The following is an 18,567-nucleotide window of genomic DNA, read 5'->3' as shown; positions in this document are numbered from 1 at the left end:
TGTTGCTTGCCTGTAGAGAGATTGGTTTAGTAACATGTAATATCACTCACCATTATCAAGTTCGGATGCAATATACTCCATTGCCAATGTTAAGCCTTTCTTCAATTGATCTATTGTATAAAGCTATCACAATGTACATTGAATGGTATTATTTTTATATCACTAGAACAAACGTGCCAAACTCAGCTTCGACCTATCAACTGTCTGCATGTTCAGGAAGATTTACGATTGTTGATATTTCAGTTTCTATTTCTCTCTCTACGGAAGATTTGAATGCAATCAAACTCGATCAGAACTTAGCGACAGGGGAGTTAACTAGCTATCTTGTGATTGAGAGTGGAAATGGCATTGAAGCCTCAGGCGATGAATTACGAGCATATCCACTGAGTGATGCAGAACAGGTGAATGTGTACGTAGCTGATATTATCAGGCCGAATGTTGTCCAAGATGGATTCGAAAGTTTCGATTTAAATTCTGGCAAGTTTACAATCCGCTATGATGAGCCTATTAACACAGCTTCAGTTGTATTACCAGGTACTCTGTTCTTTCAGCACCATGCTGAAATATCACTGGTGTCAGACTCATACAATGTCCAAGCGCTGACCTGTGATTCTGCTGACTGCATGAACGATGTTAGCATCACTTTCACGTTCCCTCGCGAAGAACTGAACAGATTGAAACTGTCCCCTCGGATTTGCACGTCTGCATCAGATTGTTGGCTGACTATTGCATCTCCAGGTAGATTCATCTCTGATATGGCAGGAAACAACGTCATGGAGATAGCTAATGGAGGCAGTGTAACACAGCGATACTTAGTCTCTTTCACAGATGATACAACTGGGCCAGTTCTGGAAGAGTTCACTCTCAATTTAACTTCTCGTGAAATACAGCTCACTTTCGATGAGCCTGTAGCATTTGACTCCTTCAATATCAGTGGTCTTACTGTTCTGGCAGCACCTGGGGTTAGCGATGAAGCTCTTCTTTATAGGCTGACCGAGGGTACAATTCTAACATCGTCTGGAACTGTAGTTCAAGTCGTTCTTTCCGATGAAGATATAAATGCATTGCAATCGAGACCAGATTTAGCTACAGCCTTGGCTAACACCTATCTGAGTATGGACGCTAATACTGTACGTGATATCACTTATCCTGAGAACAGGGTGCAAGCTATTTCAAACGCTAACCCGCAAATGGCCGCCATGTTTGTACCGGATTTAGCTCCACCGCAGATAATGACGTTTGATTTCGACCTTGATACTAACTCCATTACGGTGACTTTTACAGAGCCAGTCTTAGTGAGTACGGTAGATCCTAGCCAATTGATCGTCAGCTCTTCACAAGATGGTGGTGCCGTTACCCGTAAACTATTACGTGGTGTAATAGTGCCCACACCACAAGCTGCTTCGGCCGTTATCACAATCGAGCTCACAAACGATGACATCACTTTCTTGGAGGTCAATCAGAGCATAGCCACGAGCATAACTGACACTTATCTCTCAACACAATCTGGACTAGCTCAAGATACTAACGGCCTCACGAGTGTAGCAGTGCCTCTTTCACAAGCTATCCAAGTCAGAACCTTCACGGACGATACCTCACCGCCTACTGTGATTGACTTCACTCTTGATTTGAATATCGGGGAATTGGTCTTAACATTCGACGATGTTGTTGTTGGTTTAACTTTTGATGTAAGTGCTCTTACGCTACAGAATGCAGTCAATAGGGTACCTATGGAATGGCATACACTGACTTCTGAGTTTTCATCAAGTTCTATGGGTGATGGATTTTTGATGCAAGTTACCATTGGCATTGTAGATCTAAATCGAATCAAGCAAATTAGAAATCTTGCTACAGATCTGACTAATACCTTCCTGACAGTCACAGCAAGCGTAGCGGACGACGTGAATGGAGAAGATGCTACAGCTATCACAGATAGTAAAGCTATACAAGCCTCACGTTATATGCTAGATGCTACAAGACCTGAGCTGCAAAGCTGGACTCTGGATATGAACACTGTGCAAGTCATTCTAACCTTTACAGAAACAGTTGATATTCTCACATTGCAGCCTGGAAATGTGCGGCTACTAGCCGGTGCAGGAAGTACAACTGGCTACACTCTTACAGGCTTTAGTGAACTAATTCCATCAGATGCTGATTATATATTTGCCATACAACTCTCAGAGGAAGATGCCAACGCCATCAAAGCTGACAGAGGGTTGGGAACATCTATAGCCGACTCTTACATATCAATCACTATCAACGCTATTTCAGATATGAATTTAAACAGAGTGATAGCAATCAGTGAAGTACAAGCATTACAAGCAGAGCAATACATGGAAGATACAACTGTCGCAACTCTACGGGAGTTTTCTCTCAACATGAACACAGGTACTCTTATCCTTGCATTCGATGAAACAGTTTCAGCCGCCACTTTTGATGTGACTGGACTAACTCTGGCTAATCGTGGTCTCAGATCTACTGTCACGTATACACTTGTCAATAGCGTTCCCTCAAATATCGACAGTGCAGAAATTTCCGTTCAACTAAGTAGCTTTGATTTGAACGCCCTCAAGGCAATAGACAATCTAGCCACTGCACCCAGCGATACCTTCATCACTATCCTACCACGAACTGTCGAGGACATTAACGGAAATCAAGCGTCTGAAATTTCAATCGATTCTGCTCTGCAAGTGTTCAATTTTATACCCGATATTACACCTCCTGTACTTACCGGTTTCACTTTCAATTTGGGCACAGAAAAAATTTTCTTGACCTTCTCAGAAACTGCTCGAGCTTCAACCTTTGATCCCTCTCAAGTGACGATACAGAGCCGAGTTAGCTCCGCCCTCACAGGTACCACTTCACACACACTCACTGGAGGAGATATAACGTCACAAGCCGACGGTACTATCCTGATTCTACAGCTGGCTGATGATGACGCTGATAACCTGAAAGCAATGAGCGATATAGCCACTTCAGATACAAATACTTTTATCTCTCACACTGCCAACACAGTGCAAGATGCAGCTGGTAATGTCGTTGTCGAGGTGCAATCCACTAACTCTCTACAAGTTGCAAACTTTATAGGTGATACAATTTCACCACAGTTGATAAGTTTCTCTCTTGATTTGGACCAACGACTTCTCTCGCTAACTTTTGATGAAACAATTTCTTCGCAAACTTTCAGCGTAACTCGAGTCCAACTGCAAGACAGGAGTAGTGATCCCACACAAACTGTTACCCTCGGGGCTTTTAGTACAACTCTGTCGGCCAATGGGATTGTACTGATTGTCAACCTCTCCGATACTGATTTCAATGCTATCACGGCTACATTTCCTCTCGCTACCATGGATACGAACACATTTATCACAATTGATGCTGCAACTATTAGCGACACAAGTGGCAACTCTGTTGTGCCGATACTACGAGATGAAGCCTTACAGATAACCAGTCACACGGCTGACCTAACGAAACCAACCCTCGATAGGTACACTCTTGATTTAAACACCGGAGTGCTTTCACTCACATTTTCCGAGTCTGTGAATATTACAAGTTTCGATCCCACTCAAATTACGATACAAAATACACCAGACACGCCCACTTCCACTCATACACTGCTTGGGGGCATCTCATTCCTTAGAGTGAGCACAACCATCGATATTGACCTCCTCCCGAGTGATCTGAACGTGATAAAGGCGTTGACGGATTTGGCAACCCTCAGAAGCAACACTCACTTGAGCGTAACCTCGGGAACTATCAGAGATATGAACAACAATTATGTACTGCCCCGACCAATGAATGATGCTCTATTAGTTACTACGTATATTGAAGATCGAAGTGGACCGATTGTCGAGGGGTTTGATCTTGATTACAACACCGGTATGTTTACTGTGTACTATGATGAAACAGTGGACCTCAGTATAACGCAACCCACGGCAATAACGTTCCATAACCAACCATCTGGAGCACCCCCTGCTACCGCCCACACACTAACATCAAGTCTGACATTAGACACTGGGTTGCTGAGCTACAGTCAAATACAATTATCTGACAACGATTTGAATGAGCTCAAAAGGCTGCGTATTTGCATTGATTCTTCTTCTTGCTATCTATCGGCCACAGCTGTACTTACTCGAGACACAGCTGACAATCAGAATGTTATAGCCCGAGGGGAATCCGTTGGATTCTACATGGCTGATGTTACCAATCCTACGGTTTCAAATTACACCGAATTTGATTTAAATACTGGGACATTTTCGATACAATTTTCCGAAACTGTTGAAGTACAATCGCTCAATTTTACAGAGATCTCTCTCGATAGTTCCTATGGCAACGCTTCTCACGTGTTTGCATTTGCCGAGCTCTCTCCAGTCGGTGAGGACAGTCCGAGCGTGACCTTCCAACTTGGTGGCAATGATCTCAACAGGCTCAAGCTAAATACAGAGCTTTGCACTTTCGATGGTAACTGTTGGATACGATTTTCGAGTAGTTTTATATCCGATGTGAACGGAAACGTTATTATTCCAATACTTGCAAACACGCTGGATTATTTCCACCAACCAGAATCGTTCGTGCCTGACACCACACCCCCTGTTTTGGGATCGTACAATATTGATCTAGATTCTGGGGAAATGTCGTTTACATTCAACGAAGTTGTACGAGCGGATACTTTCACTCCGATGAACCTAACATTCCAAGATAATGCCATGGCAACGGTTGGCGTCAATCTACGAGAAAGAGGCGTATATTCAAGAAGTGAAAATGGGCTTCAGATAATGTGGACAATGACAAAAGCTGATCTTAATCTGCTCAAAGCTTACGAAACGATATTTTCTTCCGAGCAAACCTCGTTTCTAACATACGATTATCTGATTGAGGATGTGAGTGGTAACAGTATCTCACAGCGTACCGATGGGATCAACACATTACAGATCAATATTTTTGTGCCTGATACCACCAGACCTAGGCTGGAAGAGTTCAAAGCTTTCAATTTCGATAACTGGACACTTACGTTGCAATTTGATGAATCGATAAGTTTGTCGTCAGTCAACCTGACAGAAATTGCAATCGCACGAAACGAGAGCTTAAGTTTGCGAATATACGATCGTGAGTTTATCAACGACTTTTATTCAGTGTTTTTCCAGAATGGTACTATCTATAATCTCACGCACACGTTTGCTCCCGGTGAGTATGTACTGGAATGCCCTCAGGGTCTCCATCCCGTACGGAATCCACCCACGTTCCCACCACCTGTGACCACAACCTTTTCTCCCCCTGAACCTGGAAGTGCCTCAGGCTCAGGATCTGGGTTAGGAAGTGCTTCAGGAAGTGGTTTATTAATGGCAGGAAATGACACTGAGGATAAAAATCTGATGAGAATGATGGAACAAGTGATGCAATCAAGCGTGGACGATCTCTACCCCGTGTTGCTGAGAGGTTGTACTGTCTATCGGAATTTGACAGTTGTTGAACCATTTCAATTCCTAACAGGAGGATATTTATCATATGCAGACGAGCGAAAACAACAAGTGCAAATAATGTTCAATAGAAATGATCTCCGAGCTCTCAAACTGAGCCATGTACTAGCATCTGATGACGATGACACATGGATAGCATTCAACTCCACGTCTCTTACTGACATGTCCTCCAACCCGGCTATTCCAACAAATCTCTTCAATGCTACTAAACTCAACAACAGAGCTGCTTTTATCGACGATATTACACCTGCTGAATTAGAGTACGTTGATTTAGATATGGACAGCTCCACTCTCTCGCTACACTTCAGTGATGTCATGGACGTGCAGTCAGTTCAGCCATTGGTTGCAGAGTTTTCAGATGCAATTTTGAGCAATAATACGTACCAACTGCGAGGGCCGTATCCGTCTCCTGAGGCACTGACTGTAGACCCTCGGGACGATTTTACGATTGTTATATATCTGTCTGTTCGTGATATGAACACCCTCAAGAATAATCTGATGTTGGCCACTTCTGTTAACGATACTTATGTGCAGTTCAGTTCTCTTATCGCCACTGACATTTATGGCAGACGACCTCAGGGCATTTCGATAACTCAAATTCGAAGCCACATTCCCGATACCACAGGTTCCATTCTGCTTGGTTTTGATATCGATTTGGACTCGGCAATTCTCAGCCTGTCTTTTGATGAAGTGGTAAATCCGAATACAGTATTCACTGGTGGAATAACAATTCAAAATTTGCAAAACGAAACCGAAAGCATGAATTTTATATCGCACACTTTTGTCGGACTTGCTGAGCCTATCATAAATGACACTGGTGTTTCAGTTTTACAGTTATTGATCGATCTCGATATGAATGCTCTGAAAATTACTGAAAATTTGACAGAGAATGAGAATAATACGTTTATATCGCTAGAAATAGGCACTGTACTGGATATGAACGATAATGAGAATCAAGTGGTAAGTACTGACAATGCAGTGCAAGTCACCAACTTCACGATTGATACCACTCCTCCTAGTCTGCGATATTTCGATCTAAACTTGAACGATAATTATCTCATTTTGAAGTTCTCGGAAGCAGTGGTTCCAGGCATTGGTATATTTAATCCGTCTGGTCTTACAATTCTAAATTCTCCATTTGATACTGAACTTGAAAGATTGGATGGCCTCGATCAAAACTCTCGAATTTTCCAGCGTGAATTCAACTCTCTGATTTTCATTGAGTTTACCGTTGCCGATGAAAACATTATCAAGGATCCAAGATCTCCACTCGCCAAATCTCTAAATTCCTCATTTCTGAGTATAGCGTCTTCAACAGCACAGGACTATTATGGCTTTAATGTTATACAGATTAACGATACTGAAGCTGTACAAGCCAGACTGTATTTCGAAGACCTCACATGCACGGGACTAATGGCTTCATTATACATCAATGATACCACATCACCATTATTGGTAGCGTTCACAGTCAACATGAACGATGGCATCCTGAGTCTAACATTCGATGAGACGGTAGATATATCCACTTTTGCAGCCACAGAGCTGACACTAGTCGACTCATCACCAAATCCAGTTACTACTTATACTATACTTGACCCTGGACTATTATTGAGTCCTGATGACAATACAGTTGTCACATTTCAACTAAGTGCGGATGATTTAAATGCTATTAAGTTCGACAGCCAGCTGTTTGTAACATCCGGTACCTCATACATCACTCTTAGCGAGGGCACGATTATCGATATGTCTGGGAACACAGCTGGACTGAGACTCGCCGGGAATGCAACCGGACCAGGTACCTATAGTCCCGACACAGAACCTCCTAACCTCGCTGCGTTTGACCTGAATCTTAACAGCAGCACAATCTCTCTAACTTTCGATGAGTCGGTGTCTGACCTGGATGTTAACCCCAACTCAGTGACACTTTTAAACGGACCTGGAGACAGTTTCACACGAAGCTACACTCTCCAAGGAGTGAGAGATACTGAAAGTGTGAGCAATCTCGGTTTAACCATCTCTTTCGGACTCACCATTCAAGATCGATGGGAGTTGAAAGCATACGAGGACTTTGCCACCGAGCCTAACAACACGTTCCTTGTCACTACAGATCAGTTGATAACGGACAGAAGCCGATTGGCTAACAGGAATAGGCCAATCAATATTTCAGATGCTCTGCAAGCTAGTACCATATTTGATGATCGTATATCGCCACAACTTGTGCAGTTTGTATTGTTTGATTTAGACGATGGTACTCTAGAACTTGAATTCAACGAACCAGTAAATGCATCATCGGTGAATTTCGAAAAGATTACCCTTCTAAATTCAGATATATCTCCAAGTAGCCAATATAATCTGACAGGAGGTAGCTCTGCATATGGTACTAGCCAGTTACGAACATCGGTTGTCTTGACGATCTCCGCTGATGACATCGCTGCTATTAAGCTTGACCCTAGCCTTGCAACGGACGATCCTGATCCAGATACATTCGTTCAAATTGAATTTGGCGCTATTTTGGATCAGGCAGGAAATAATGTTCAAGCATCCGAAATTTTGCAGGCCGATAGGTTCAGCAGAGATCGAACTGGACCAGAGGTCACAGGGTTCAAATTGGACATGAACGAGGGAACTCTGCTGATTACTTTCAGTGATATTCTGCAAATAGAGCCGATATCAGGAAATATGCAACCTGTTGAAATTGGTGGTATTGGTATACAACGTGACGCTACTGGAAGCTTCACAAACGACAGAGTGTTATTGACCTCCCAACTTGACCAAGACGCCATCACTAACAGTACTAACGGCTTTGTGCTGCTTGTGTTCATTCCAGTAGCAGACTTGAACCGTCTTAAAGCTAACACTGATTTAGCAACTACCATTAACAACACATTTCTGACTATCACTGCTGAAACCATCGAGGATGTGTACGAGAACAATGTGATTCCAATCGTACGTGAGAATGCATTATCAGCATCTGATTATTGCCCGGACATCACTAGCCCAAAACTGGAGATGTTTCGATTATCTATGAACGGGGAAAATGGCGCTTTAGATCTCACATTCTCTGAAGCAGTCGATCCTTTCGATCTAGATGTATCTCAGATAACACTTGTCGGAAATTCTAGCGAAAATTTTACAATCACTAGCAGGAACTTCATAAGAGTACCACCAAGAATGGTCGTGACGATAAGCCTCGGAAGAAATGATTTAAATTCCATCAAGGCACTACCTAATCTCGCTACTGGGCTCGAAAATACGTTTCTAACAATTACAGAATTTGCCGTCAACGATACGAGTGAGAACAGACTGACCCCTCACTACACCCCCCTGCAAGTAACCCCCCAGTTCCGGCCAGATCGTACCCCCCCAGTCGTCGACAGATTCGAGCTAGATATGAACAGAGGGGAGATATATTTCTCGTTTTCGGAAACTGTCAACGGAAGCAGTTTCGACCCAATGCAAGTCACTATCCAGAGTGCTACGAATTTGCCTCAATTTGTGCTCACACTGAGCAATGGCTACTGGGTGGAGCAATTCTCCAATGAACTAACAGTAACCCTCACTATAAGCGACTTGAATGAACTGAAGCGTTCAATCGGATTGGCTGACTCGACATCCACAACTTTTGTCGCTCTAACAGAGGACACTATACGAGACATGCTTAGCGATGGACAAAGCAATACAATAACACCAATCTCAATGTTTAGCGCTCGGCTGGTTGATTTTTTCACTCCTGATGAAACCCCGCCTCTCTTGGCCGGCTTCTCGTTGAATTTAACCGCAGAAACTTTATCACTGACTTTCGACGAGACCGTGGATGTATCCACGCTAATGATTGATCTGATAACGTTGCAAGAGTCGTCATCATTGGTACCGGAACTTGGATCAGCGAGTGGTAGTGGATCTGGTATGGGAAATTCCGGGAGTGGACTGGGTAGTTTTGACATGATTGTGGATGTTGTATCGACTACCACTCTAACCGTTGGCATGGAGAATAGCAGCTACACTGTCAGTCAAGACTCAACTGTGATCGTTATAAATCTTGGGCCCGATGATTTGAATAATCTCAAGTTGCAGACAGACCTTGCTACGAATGCCAACAACACTTTTATTACATTCCCAAACAGTACTATTCTAGATATGAATGGGAATCTGGTTGTGCCTGTATCGGATACCAATGCACCACAAGTGCAAACTTTCTTCCCTGATCTAGTAGATCCGGAATTGGTTCGCTTTGATCTGAATCTAACCAGCGAAACGCTCGTCCTCACCTTCTCTGAAGTTGTGAATGTTTCTTCTATCGATATTTCTCAATTTACTCTTCAGAGTGAATTTAGCAGTAACTCCTTGAGCACTGAGATGCGTACGCTAACAGTCGGAGAGATTAATGGTACAACAACATCTTCTGAGAATGGACTAGAAGTGACTTTGTTTTTGGGAGCTGATGATTTGAATGAAATCAAGAGACTGGCGTCCCTAGCAACATCATCTGATAACACTTATATAGTAGCCACCAGTGATGCTATTAGAGATATGAACATTAACCCTCTTGTTCCTGTGGTTGACGGACTCCGAGTCACACTATTCACACCTGATGAGATTAACCCTTACCTAGCTGCATTTAACCTTGACGTTGATACCGGTACTCTCACTCTTGAATTCTCTGAAACTGTAAATGCAGAATCATTAAATGTTTCGCATATTACACTTCAATCCAGTCCATCAGCCCTGGGGCAATACTACACACTGACAGAAGCTAGCTCTACCAGTAGCGCTGATAATACTACCATTACAATGGATATTGGAAGAAATGATTTGAACGCCATCAAATTTCTCACTCAGTTAGCGCAAGATTCAAATTCTACTTTTATTTCAATCGGTGATAAAACCATTTCAGATATGAATGGAAATTCTGTCGTTGCAGTGTACTTGACAATGGCCCTACAAGTGTCCACTTATATACAGGACGTTACTGGCCCAATAATAGAATCATTTGATACTGATATTAATAGCGGAGTTCTAACGCTGCACTTTGATGAAACTGTTAATGTCAGTACAGTATTGTTCATGCTTGTAACTATACAAGACAGCACCCCCCCAGGCATTTCATACTACAACTTGACAGGAGGTACAATTCTCATCGAAGATACGCCAGACGTGCAAATTCTACTAACATTCGAAGATCTAAATGTTCTAAAGCTAGATACTAACCTAGCTACCGGTCCTAACGACACGTTTATTGAGCTGTACCCTGGAGCTGTACTCGATTTATCTCTTGCAAGAAATCCATCTTTTGCAGACAGTTTACGAGTCAGTGCTTACACTCTCGACTCTACTAGTCCTATTCTAACTAATGTATCCATTAATCTCAATGCTGGAATAATCACTTTGAATTTTGACGAGCCTGTGAACACTACTAGCTTTGATCCGACTGGAATTACACTGACTGATAATCGTGATGGCGATGTAACATACCAAATTACAGGAGGGGATACAAGAAGCCCAGATGGTCTAGTTATTGTACTGGACGTTGCTGCTGGAGACCTGAACGAGATTAAAAGATTAGAGGTACTTTTCGTGAATATTGAGACCTCCTTTGTTGCCATATCTGCAAATTTGATTGCTGATATGAATCGTAACCAAGTGATAGAGATTACAATCTCAGATGCTCTCCCGGCTAGTGCTTTTGTCAACGACACCACTCGACCGCAACTGGTCTATTTCGATCTCGACTTCAACTCAGGTGTGGTAACTTTGGAATTCTTGGAAACTGTTAACACAAGTTCTATCGATTTCACCGGCATTACATTCCAGACAAGTTCCAACACTAGCATCCAGTACACGCTGACGTCTGGGGAACTACTGAGCAGTTTAGACTCTACTATGGTGCAATTCTCCATATCTGTGAAGGACCTGAATGCCATAAAGGCCAGACAGATTGCTCTCTCCAGGGCTACCACTTGGATCACACTGACAAACTTCACTATCTTGGACCAAAATCAGCAGCCGAATATACCACTCACGAATGGTGTGGATGCTCGAAGAGTTAGGGACTACAATTCAGACACAACAAAACCATTTTTGATGGAGTACGTACTAAACTTGAATTTAGACTTACTGGTGTTATCGTTCTCAGAAACTGTTAATATTTTCAGCACTCTGAATGTTGAAGGTTTCACGTTGCTATCTGAGGCGGATGCTAATCTCATTAGTGACCCTCGTACCCACACCCTCGGGCTAGACGTGAACAACACAGGCCCTGTTGAGTATATATTATACTCTGACATTGTTGCCATTGAGATTGGTCGACTAGACTTGAACGAAATCAAACGTATCACGCAGTTAGCAACATCGGAAAATAATACTTTCCTGTCGATCTTATCCACTGCAGTTTCAGATATGAACCTCAATTCAGTAGTACCTATTTCACTCTCAGACCCCCTGGCCGGGAATTTCATTCAAGATATGGTACCCCCTGTGCTGGAAGCATTTGATTTAAATATGAACGAGGGTATACTGACTTTGTATTTCTCTGAAACGGTAAATCCCACAACGTTTGATGCAGCCCAGTTGACGCTACAGTACTCACAAGACTCCACTGGGAGTGTGCACTATCACGTATTAACGGGAGGAATAGTTGGGACTATCGTAGATCCGATTGTGGTTGTCCAATTAAACACTCCCGATTTGAACGATATCAAACGCATTCCTCAGTTAGCTATTTCTTCTGATACCACTTTTGTCCGACTAGCCAGAGGAGCTATTAGAGATATGAATGATAATTACGTTGCAGCCATCTTTGAAGACAATGGCCTCCCAATCACTCTCTTCACTCCTGATATCACCAGACCAGAGCTAGTGAGTTATGATCTAAATCTGAGCATGGAAAGACTAACTCTTACTTTTACCGAGACTGTGAACGCAAGTAGTGTGGATACGGACGGTATTGTGCTGCAGAATGCTATTTTCAGCGACCCCCCACATCTCCGACGCTTGGCGGGGGGTACTGTACTCACAGCGGATGATACAGTTGTTGATATACAATTAGATGCTGATGATTTGAACTACATCAAGAGCATTGCTAATCTATGCACTGGAGTTACTGATACGTTCATACGAATTGAGAATTACACAATTGCAGATATGTTTGATAATGTAGTCGTGGAGATAATCAACGGCAGAGCTATACTAGTAAATATATTCACAGCTGATGATGTTCGTCCTGTTTTTGAGGGGTTCAATTTCGATTTAAACATTGGAACAATCACTCTAACATTCAACGAAACTGTAAATACGTCGACGCTCTTAGTTGATGCTGTTACTATTCAGTCAGACTTCACTGGCTCCACTCAGTACACGTTTACTGCAGAGTCAGGTACCCTATCCACCAGTCCTGATTGGCCAGTTATCGTCATAGCAATCAGTGAAGCGGACCTGAACCAAGTGAAAAGATTAACTGACCTAGCTACTTCGGTTAACAACACATATCTCTCGCTAACTGATCTAGCTATTCAAGATACTAACAATAATGCCGTTGTACCGCAGATTCTACCAGTTAGTGATTACACGTCGGATACAACACCTCCTGGTATTCGATATTTCACTCTTGATCTAAATACGGGACAACTCCGCTTTAGTTTCTCTGAGACCATCAATATATCATCACTAGACCCGTCGCAAATCACTCTCCAGAGCACAAGTGTTGAAATGCCTTCAGCGACTAACTTCACTCTAACTGGAGGCTATGTTAGGACAATGGCAGACAATAACACAGCAACTATTGAGTTTCTTAAGCAGGACCTAGATATCATCAAGGGTCTTCTACCACTAGCATCGAGTTTACTCAGTACGTACATTTCTGTGACGGGCTTTTGGGTAGCAGATATGAATGGAAATTATCTTGTGCCTATAGAAACGTCAAATGCACGTTCTGCCGATGATTTTGTACCTGATGTCACAAGTCCAGTGCTGGATGCATTCTCACTTGATATGAACACTGGAACACTTTCTCTTTCATTTTCGGAAACTGTCGACTACAGGACGTTAAATTTCATCGAGTTTCAATTGCAAGATAACGTAATTGCAAATAGTACATTTCAATTTACAACGAGTATGTTTTCAACTCAGTTTCAACCCGTGGTTACCGTGGTTATCAGTAAGTCCGATCTCGATCGTCTAAAACAGAACAGACAAGTTGGAACACGAATGAACGACACCTACATCTCCGTGACCAATCTTACCATATTCGACACCAGTGCTAACTCGCTCATACCCATTCCAGAGAGTATGGGGCTTCAAGTGGCTAACCACACCCCTGATACCACACCCCCTGAGTTAGAGGGCTTCGATATCGACCTAAACACTGGTCTCATCACTTTATCCTATTCTGAAACTATTGACATACTTAGTCTGGATCCTACAAAGATCACTCTGCAAAACGCTGCATTTATCGGGTCCAGGCAGTTCACTCTACGTGGAGGGTACGTGAACCCCCAGGATGATACATTTGCGACTGTTTTAATCACCATCGATGATTTGAACGAGATCAAAAGATTAATAGATCTTGCAACGTGTACAGCAGCCGATACTTATCTGTCTTTAGTATCAGTAGAGTCGCAGAATACGACTGATGTTGTCAATGCAACAAGTTCTATTAATGCAACTGGCTCCATTAGCGGCTCAGGAAGTGAAAGTGGGAGTGGCCTATTGATATTGGAGGCGGAGATGTCGTCACAAATTCGCGATATGGCCGGAAATTTGGTAGTCTCAGTTCAAGAGGAGGTGGGCTTGAGCGTTGCCATGTGTACAGCGGACATAACGCCCCCTCAACTAGTGAACTTTACGTTGAACATGAACGATAGTATTCTCATTCTCACATTTGATGAAACTGTCAACACAAGCTTGATAGATGTGACACAGATAACGTTTTTCAACAATGGTGAGAATTCTACGCAATCGTACCAACTAACAGCTGCCTATGCTGCAAACGAGGAGTTGACGGGACAAGTTATCGTTGTGGTGATAGTGTCGAATACAGACCTCAATGAACTGAAGCGTAGAGAGGCCCTAGCAACTGGTGATAGCAACACTCAGATATCTATCACAGAGTACTTGGTTCAGGATATGAACAGGAATCGAAACATTCCAATCTCCATGTCCGATGCAATTTCAATATTATCTTTTATTCTGGACACCCGTGCCCCGGCTCTGATATCGTTTATGCTTGACCTCACAGCTGAGACTTTAACGCTAAGCTTCTCGGAAACAGTGAACGCATCATCTCTTATAGTTCAGTCAATTACCATTCAAAATGATAATTTCACCACCTTCCACACGCTCAGCAGGGGGTATTTCCTTACCCCCCGTGAAGCAGGCCCCCCACTAGGACCAAACGATCCTATTATTGTGATTAGATTGAATGATACGGACTTGAACTACATCAAAACTGACACCGAGTTAGCTACTAGCATTGACGATACATGGATCTCCATAGCAACCACCACTATCGCTGATATGAATAGCAATCTAGTGGAAGAAATAATATCGTCCAATCCCCTTCAAGCAAGTGCGTTCAATGAAGACACTCTCAGTCCATTTTTAGTGTATTTTGACATCGATTTAAATACTGGACAACTATTCTTATCATTTGACGAATCTGTCAATGTCTCTACATTGCAAGTGGACGGAATTACGCTGCAAGCATCTGCATTCTCAATGCCAGAAGATCAGTTCACATTCTCAATGCAAAGTTCCTACTCTGTCAGTCTGAATCACCCGGAGATTATTATCAATATCGGTATCGAAGATCTGAACGAGATAAAGAGGCTCACTCAAATTGCTTCCTCTGGTAACGATACCTACCTGACTTTTACAGACTTTGCAATTCTCGATATGAACGGTAACAATGTTGTTGCTATTAGCAATGGCAATGCGGCACAGGTCTCCATCTTTATACCTGATACTACAAACCCAAGACTTGATTCTTTCACACTTGATTTAAACATGGGTACTCTGCACCTTACGTTTGATGAAACAGTTGATTTCAGATCACTGAATTTGACCACCCTAGCTCTACAAAATGAGTTGTTCTTAGACATGGTCCGAGTCTCCGTTACAGGTGGTGGTGTGGATAATGATGAGGATAGCACTGTTGTCAATATCACTCTGGATATTGGTGACTTGAACGAGATTAAACGGCTTCGTCCCCTAGCAACCACGCTTAATAACACGTATATCACCATAGCAATGGGCGGAATCATTGACATGAATGCCAATCCAGTAGTGTCCATAAGTTCCAGCGAAGCTTTGAGAAGCTCCATTTTTATTCCTGACCTAACCACTCCGAATCTTGTTTCATTCGACATTAATCTCAATATTGGAATACTTATTCTCACATTTGATGAAACGATAGAAGCAGATTCTCTGAACTTGACCGAGATTACGCTGCAAGATGAACGAATGGCAACTAATATCAACAACACCTACACGTTGTCCGGAGGTCAAAGGTCGACTGATGACTCCACGGTCCTTGTTATTGAATTCTCATTCTTGGATCTAAATGAGATCAAGAAAATACGCGGACTTGCAAGTGATGGGAATGGTTCAAACACATTTATCTCTGTCACGAATCTCACTGTTGTAGATATGAATGATAATTTGGTAGTTGCTCTACCAGATGGTAATGCATTGCAGGTGTCTAATTTCACTGAAGATATAACCTCACCGGAATTAGTCAGTTTTGATTTGGATATGAACACTGGTATTCTAGCTCTCAATTTCTCTGAAACAGTGGATACAATGACATACAATGTTTCCCAGTACACACTACAGAATGTCCAGGACACTAACAACACAGTGGTAGTGGAACAGTACAGTCTAACTCTGGCTAATCTGCTGACTGGAGATGAGGTAGAGATCGCACAAGGATTGCTATATCTCGACTTAAATGCCATCAAGAGTCTTGGAAACCTTGCAACCTCACTAGCTGATACCTACCTTGTGATAACAGACGCGGCCATTAGAGATATGAATGGTAATCAAGTGGTAGCAATCTCAACAAATAATGCGATTCGAGTTTCGAATTTCACACTTGATCGAACTCGACCTGGGTTGGTAGGATTTGACCTTGATATGAACTTGGGTACCGCTACCGTAACGTTTACTGAAACAGTTAACGTATCTTCCCTTGATGTAACTCAGATTACATTCATCGATGATGATATAGTACCAACGCAAGAGTTCATTCTAACTGACTCAAGTTACAGCGTTTCGAACAATCAGCCTATTATTGAACTACAAATTGGAGATCGAGATCTTAACGAACTGAAGAGATTATTGATGCTAGCCGTTTCAGATAATACAACTTACATGACCATCACGGAGTTTACGCTGAGAGATGCAGCTGGGAATATGAACCTCCCTAGAAACACAACTCTCGTTAATTTGTTTACTGCAGATACGACCAATCCAGTTCTACTATCGTACGATCTTGATTTATCGCTGGACTTGTTGACGCTGCGATTTAGCGAGACTGTTAGCGGAAGAACGCTAGATCTCACTCAACTGACGTTTATCAGTGAATCTCTGACTTCAGGAAGTGGGAGTGGAAGTGGCAGTGGGAGTGGTCTTAGATTAACGGATATGGATATGCTAACAAATTTCACACTAACGGGTGGTGAAAATATTCCACTAGCATTTGATAGCACAATGTTTCAGATACGACTCACATTTGATGATCGTAATGAATTGAAACGATTGACTGATCTAGGTACATCCTCCGCTAACACTTACATAATCATTGGCAGCACTTTTATTGAGGATACGAATGGCAATCAAATAGTAGCCATTAATACAACAGACCCACTGCAAGTTACCAACTACACTGCAGATATAACACGCCCCAGGCTATTGAGATATGATCTAGACATGGATACACGATTGCTAACTCTGTATTTCAGCGAAACAGTTAATGTGATGACACTAAACGTTAGCGGTATTACTCTTCAGTCCAGTCAAGAACTACTGGGTGGAGTTTCGCAAGCCCACTCACTTGTGGGATTAGGTGATCCTTTTGGAAGTTTTTCGACTAGTGAAAACGGACCTCAAGTAATTATTTCAATTGGAGAAACGGATGCAAATAGAATTAAGTTCCTGACAGATTTGGCTCAGAGCTCAAACAACACATTTATTTCTGTTACCAAAAATGTAATTGAAGACATGAACGTGAATAATCTGATTCCCATTCTTGGTTCCAATTCAACAGAAGTAACAGTCTACATTCCGGACATGACTGGTCCTATTCTCCGGAGCTTCAGTCTCAATTTAACTGCCGAGACGATTATTTTATCGTTTGATGAGACGGTAGATTTCTCAACTATTCAGCCCATCCTAGTCACACTTCAGAGCTCTTTGTCCGCACCTGTCAGCCTGTACTCCCTGAGTACGACCGTTCCAATTGGAGAGAATTCTCATATCTTAGTGCTCAATCTAACAGCTACGCAGATGGATCTCAATCAGATAAAGCTTCGCACGGAATTGGCTACGAATGTCAATAATACGTTTGTCCAACTATCGAGTGGTGCTATTTCCGACCTCGCACAACAAGCCAATCCGATACTAACCATGGTACAAGAAGCCGCTAGTTTTGCAGATGATGCGATTCAACCAACTCTGATTTCTTTCAGCATCGATGTTAATGCTAGTCTACTCACGCTAGTGTTTGATGAAGCTATAAACGTGAGCTCACTGGAGCCTACTGCCCTGAGGCTACAGAACGCAAGCTCTCCCCCCATCTCCTACGTTGACCTGACAGGTGAGTTAATGTATTGTAACTACACTATGTATGCATTGTGGTTAATAAAAAGAATAATTATAATAATTTTATTACAATTGTCTGAGAGCTTAGAAAAATACCTTTCGTTGTTGGGCTGAAATTGGATTCTTTAATCTCCTAAATAATTATTATTATTTATTATAAAGTCTCTTTCTAAGCTTCATAACTGGAAATTTGATCAACGGTACTAAAGTTACGGCTGTTGGAACATTAAATGTTTTAATTAAGGTAGTATTGTCTCAGTTTGAATGCACGTAACTA

At 42.3% G+C, this 18,567-nt stretch overlaps 1 protein-coding gene across 1 annotated transcript in view; it reads left to right on the top strand.

Annotated features, from left to right (window-relative positions):
- LOC135337897 (uncharacterized) overlaps positions 1–18,567 on the top strand; it is a 49,671-nt gene that overhangs the window by 777 nt on the left and 30,327 nt on the right. The window contains exon 3 of the mRNA XM_064533912.1: positions 167–18,285. Coding sequence (XP_064389982.1) covers positions 167–18,285 — 18,119 coding nt within the window. The remainder of the gene's footprint in view (positions 1–166; positions 18,286–18,567) is intronic.

This window comes from Halichondria panicea, chromosome 6 (genome assembly GCF_963675165.1).
Source record: "Halichondria panicea chromosome 6, odHalPani1.1, whole genome shotgun sequence".
In the NCBI taxonomy this organism is placed as follows: domain Eukaryota; kingdom Metazoa; phylum Porifera; class Demospongiae; order Suberitida; family Halichondriidae; genus Halichondria; species Halichondria panicea.
Note: the sequence above shows the minus strand (reverse complement) of the source record. Positions and strands in the feature narration are given on the sequence as shown.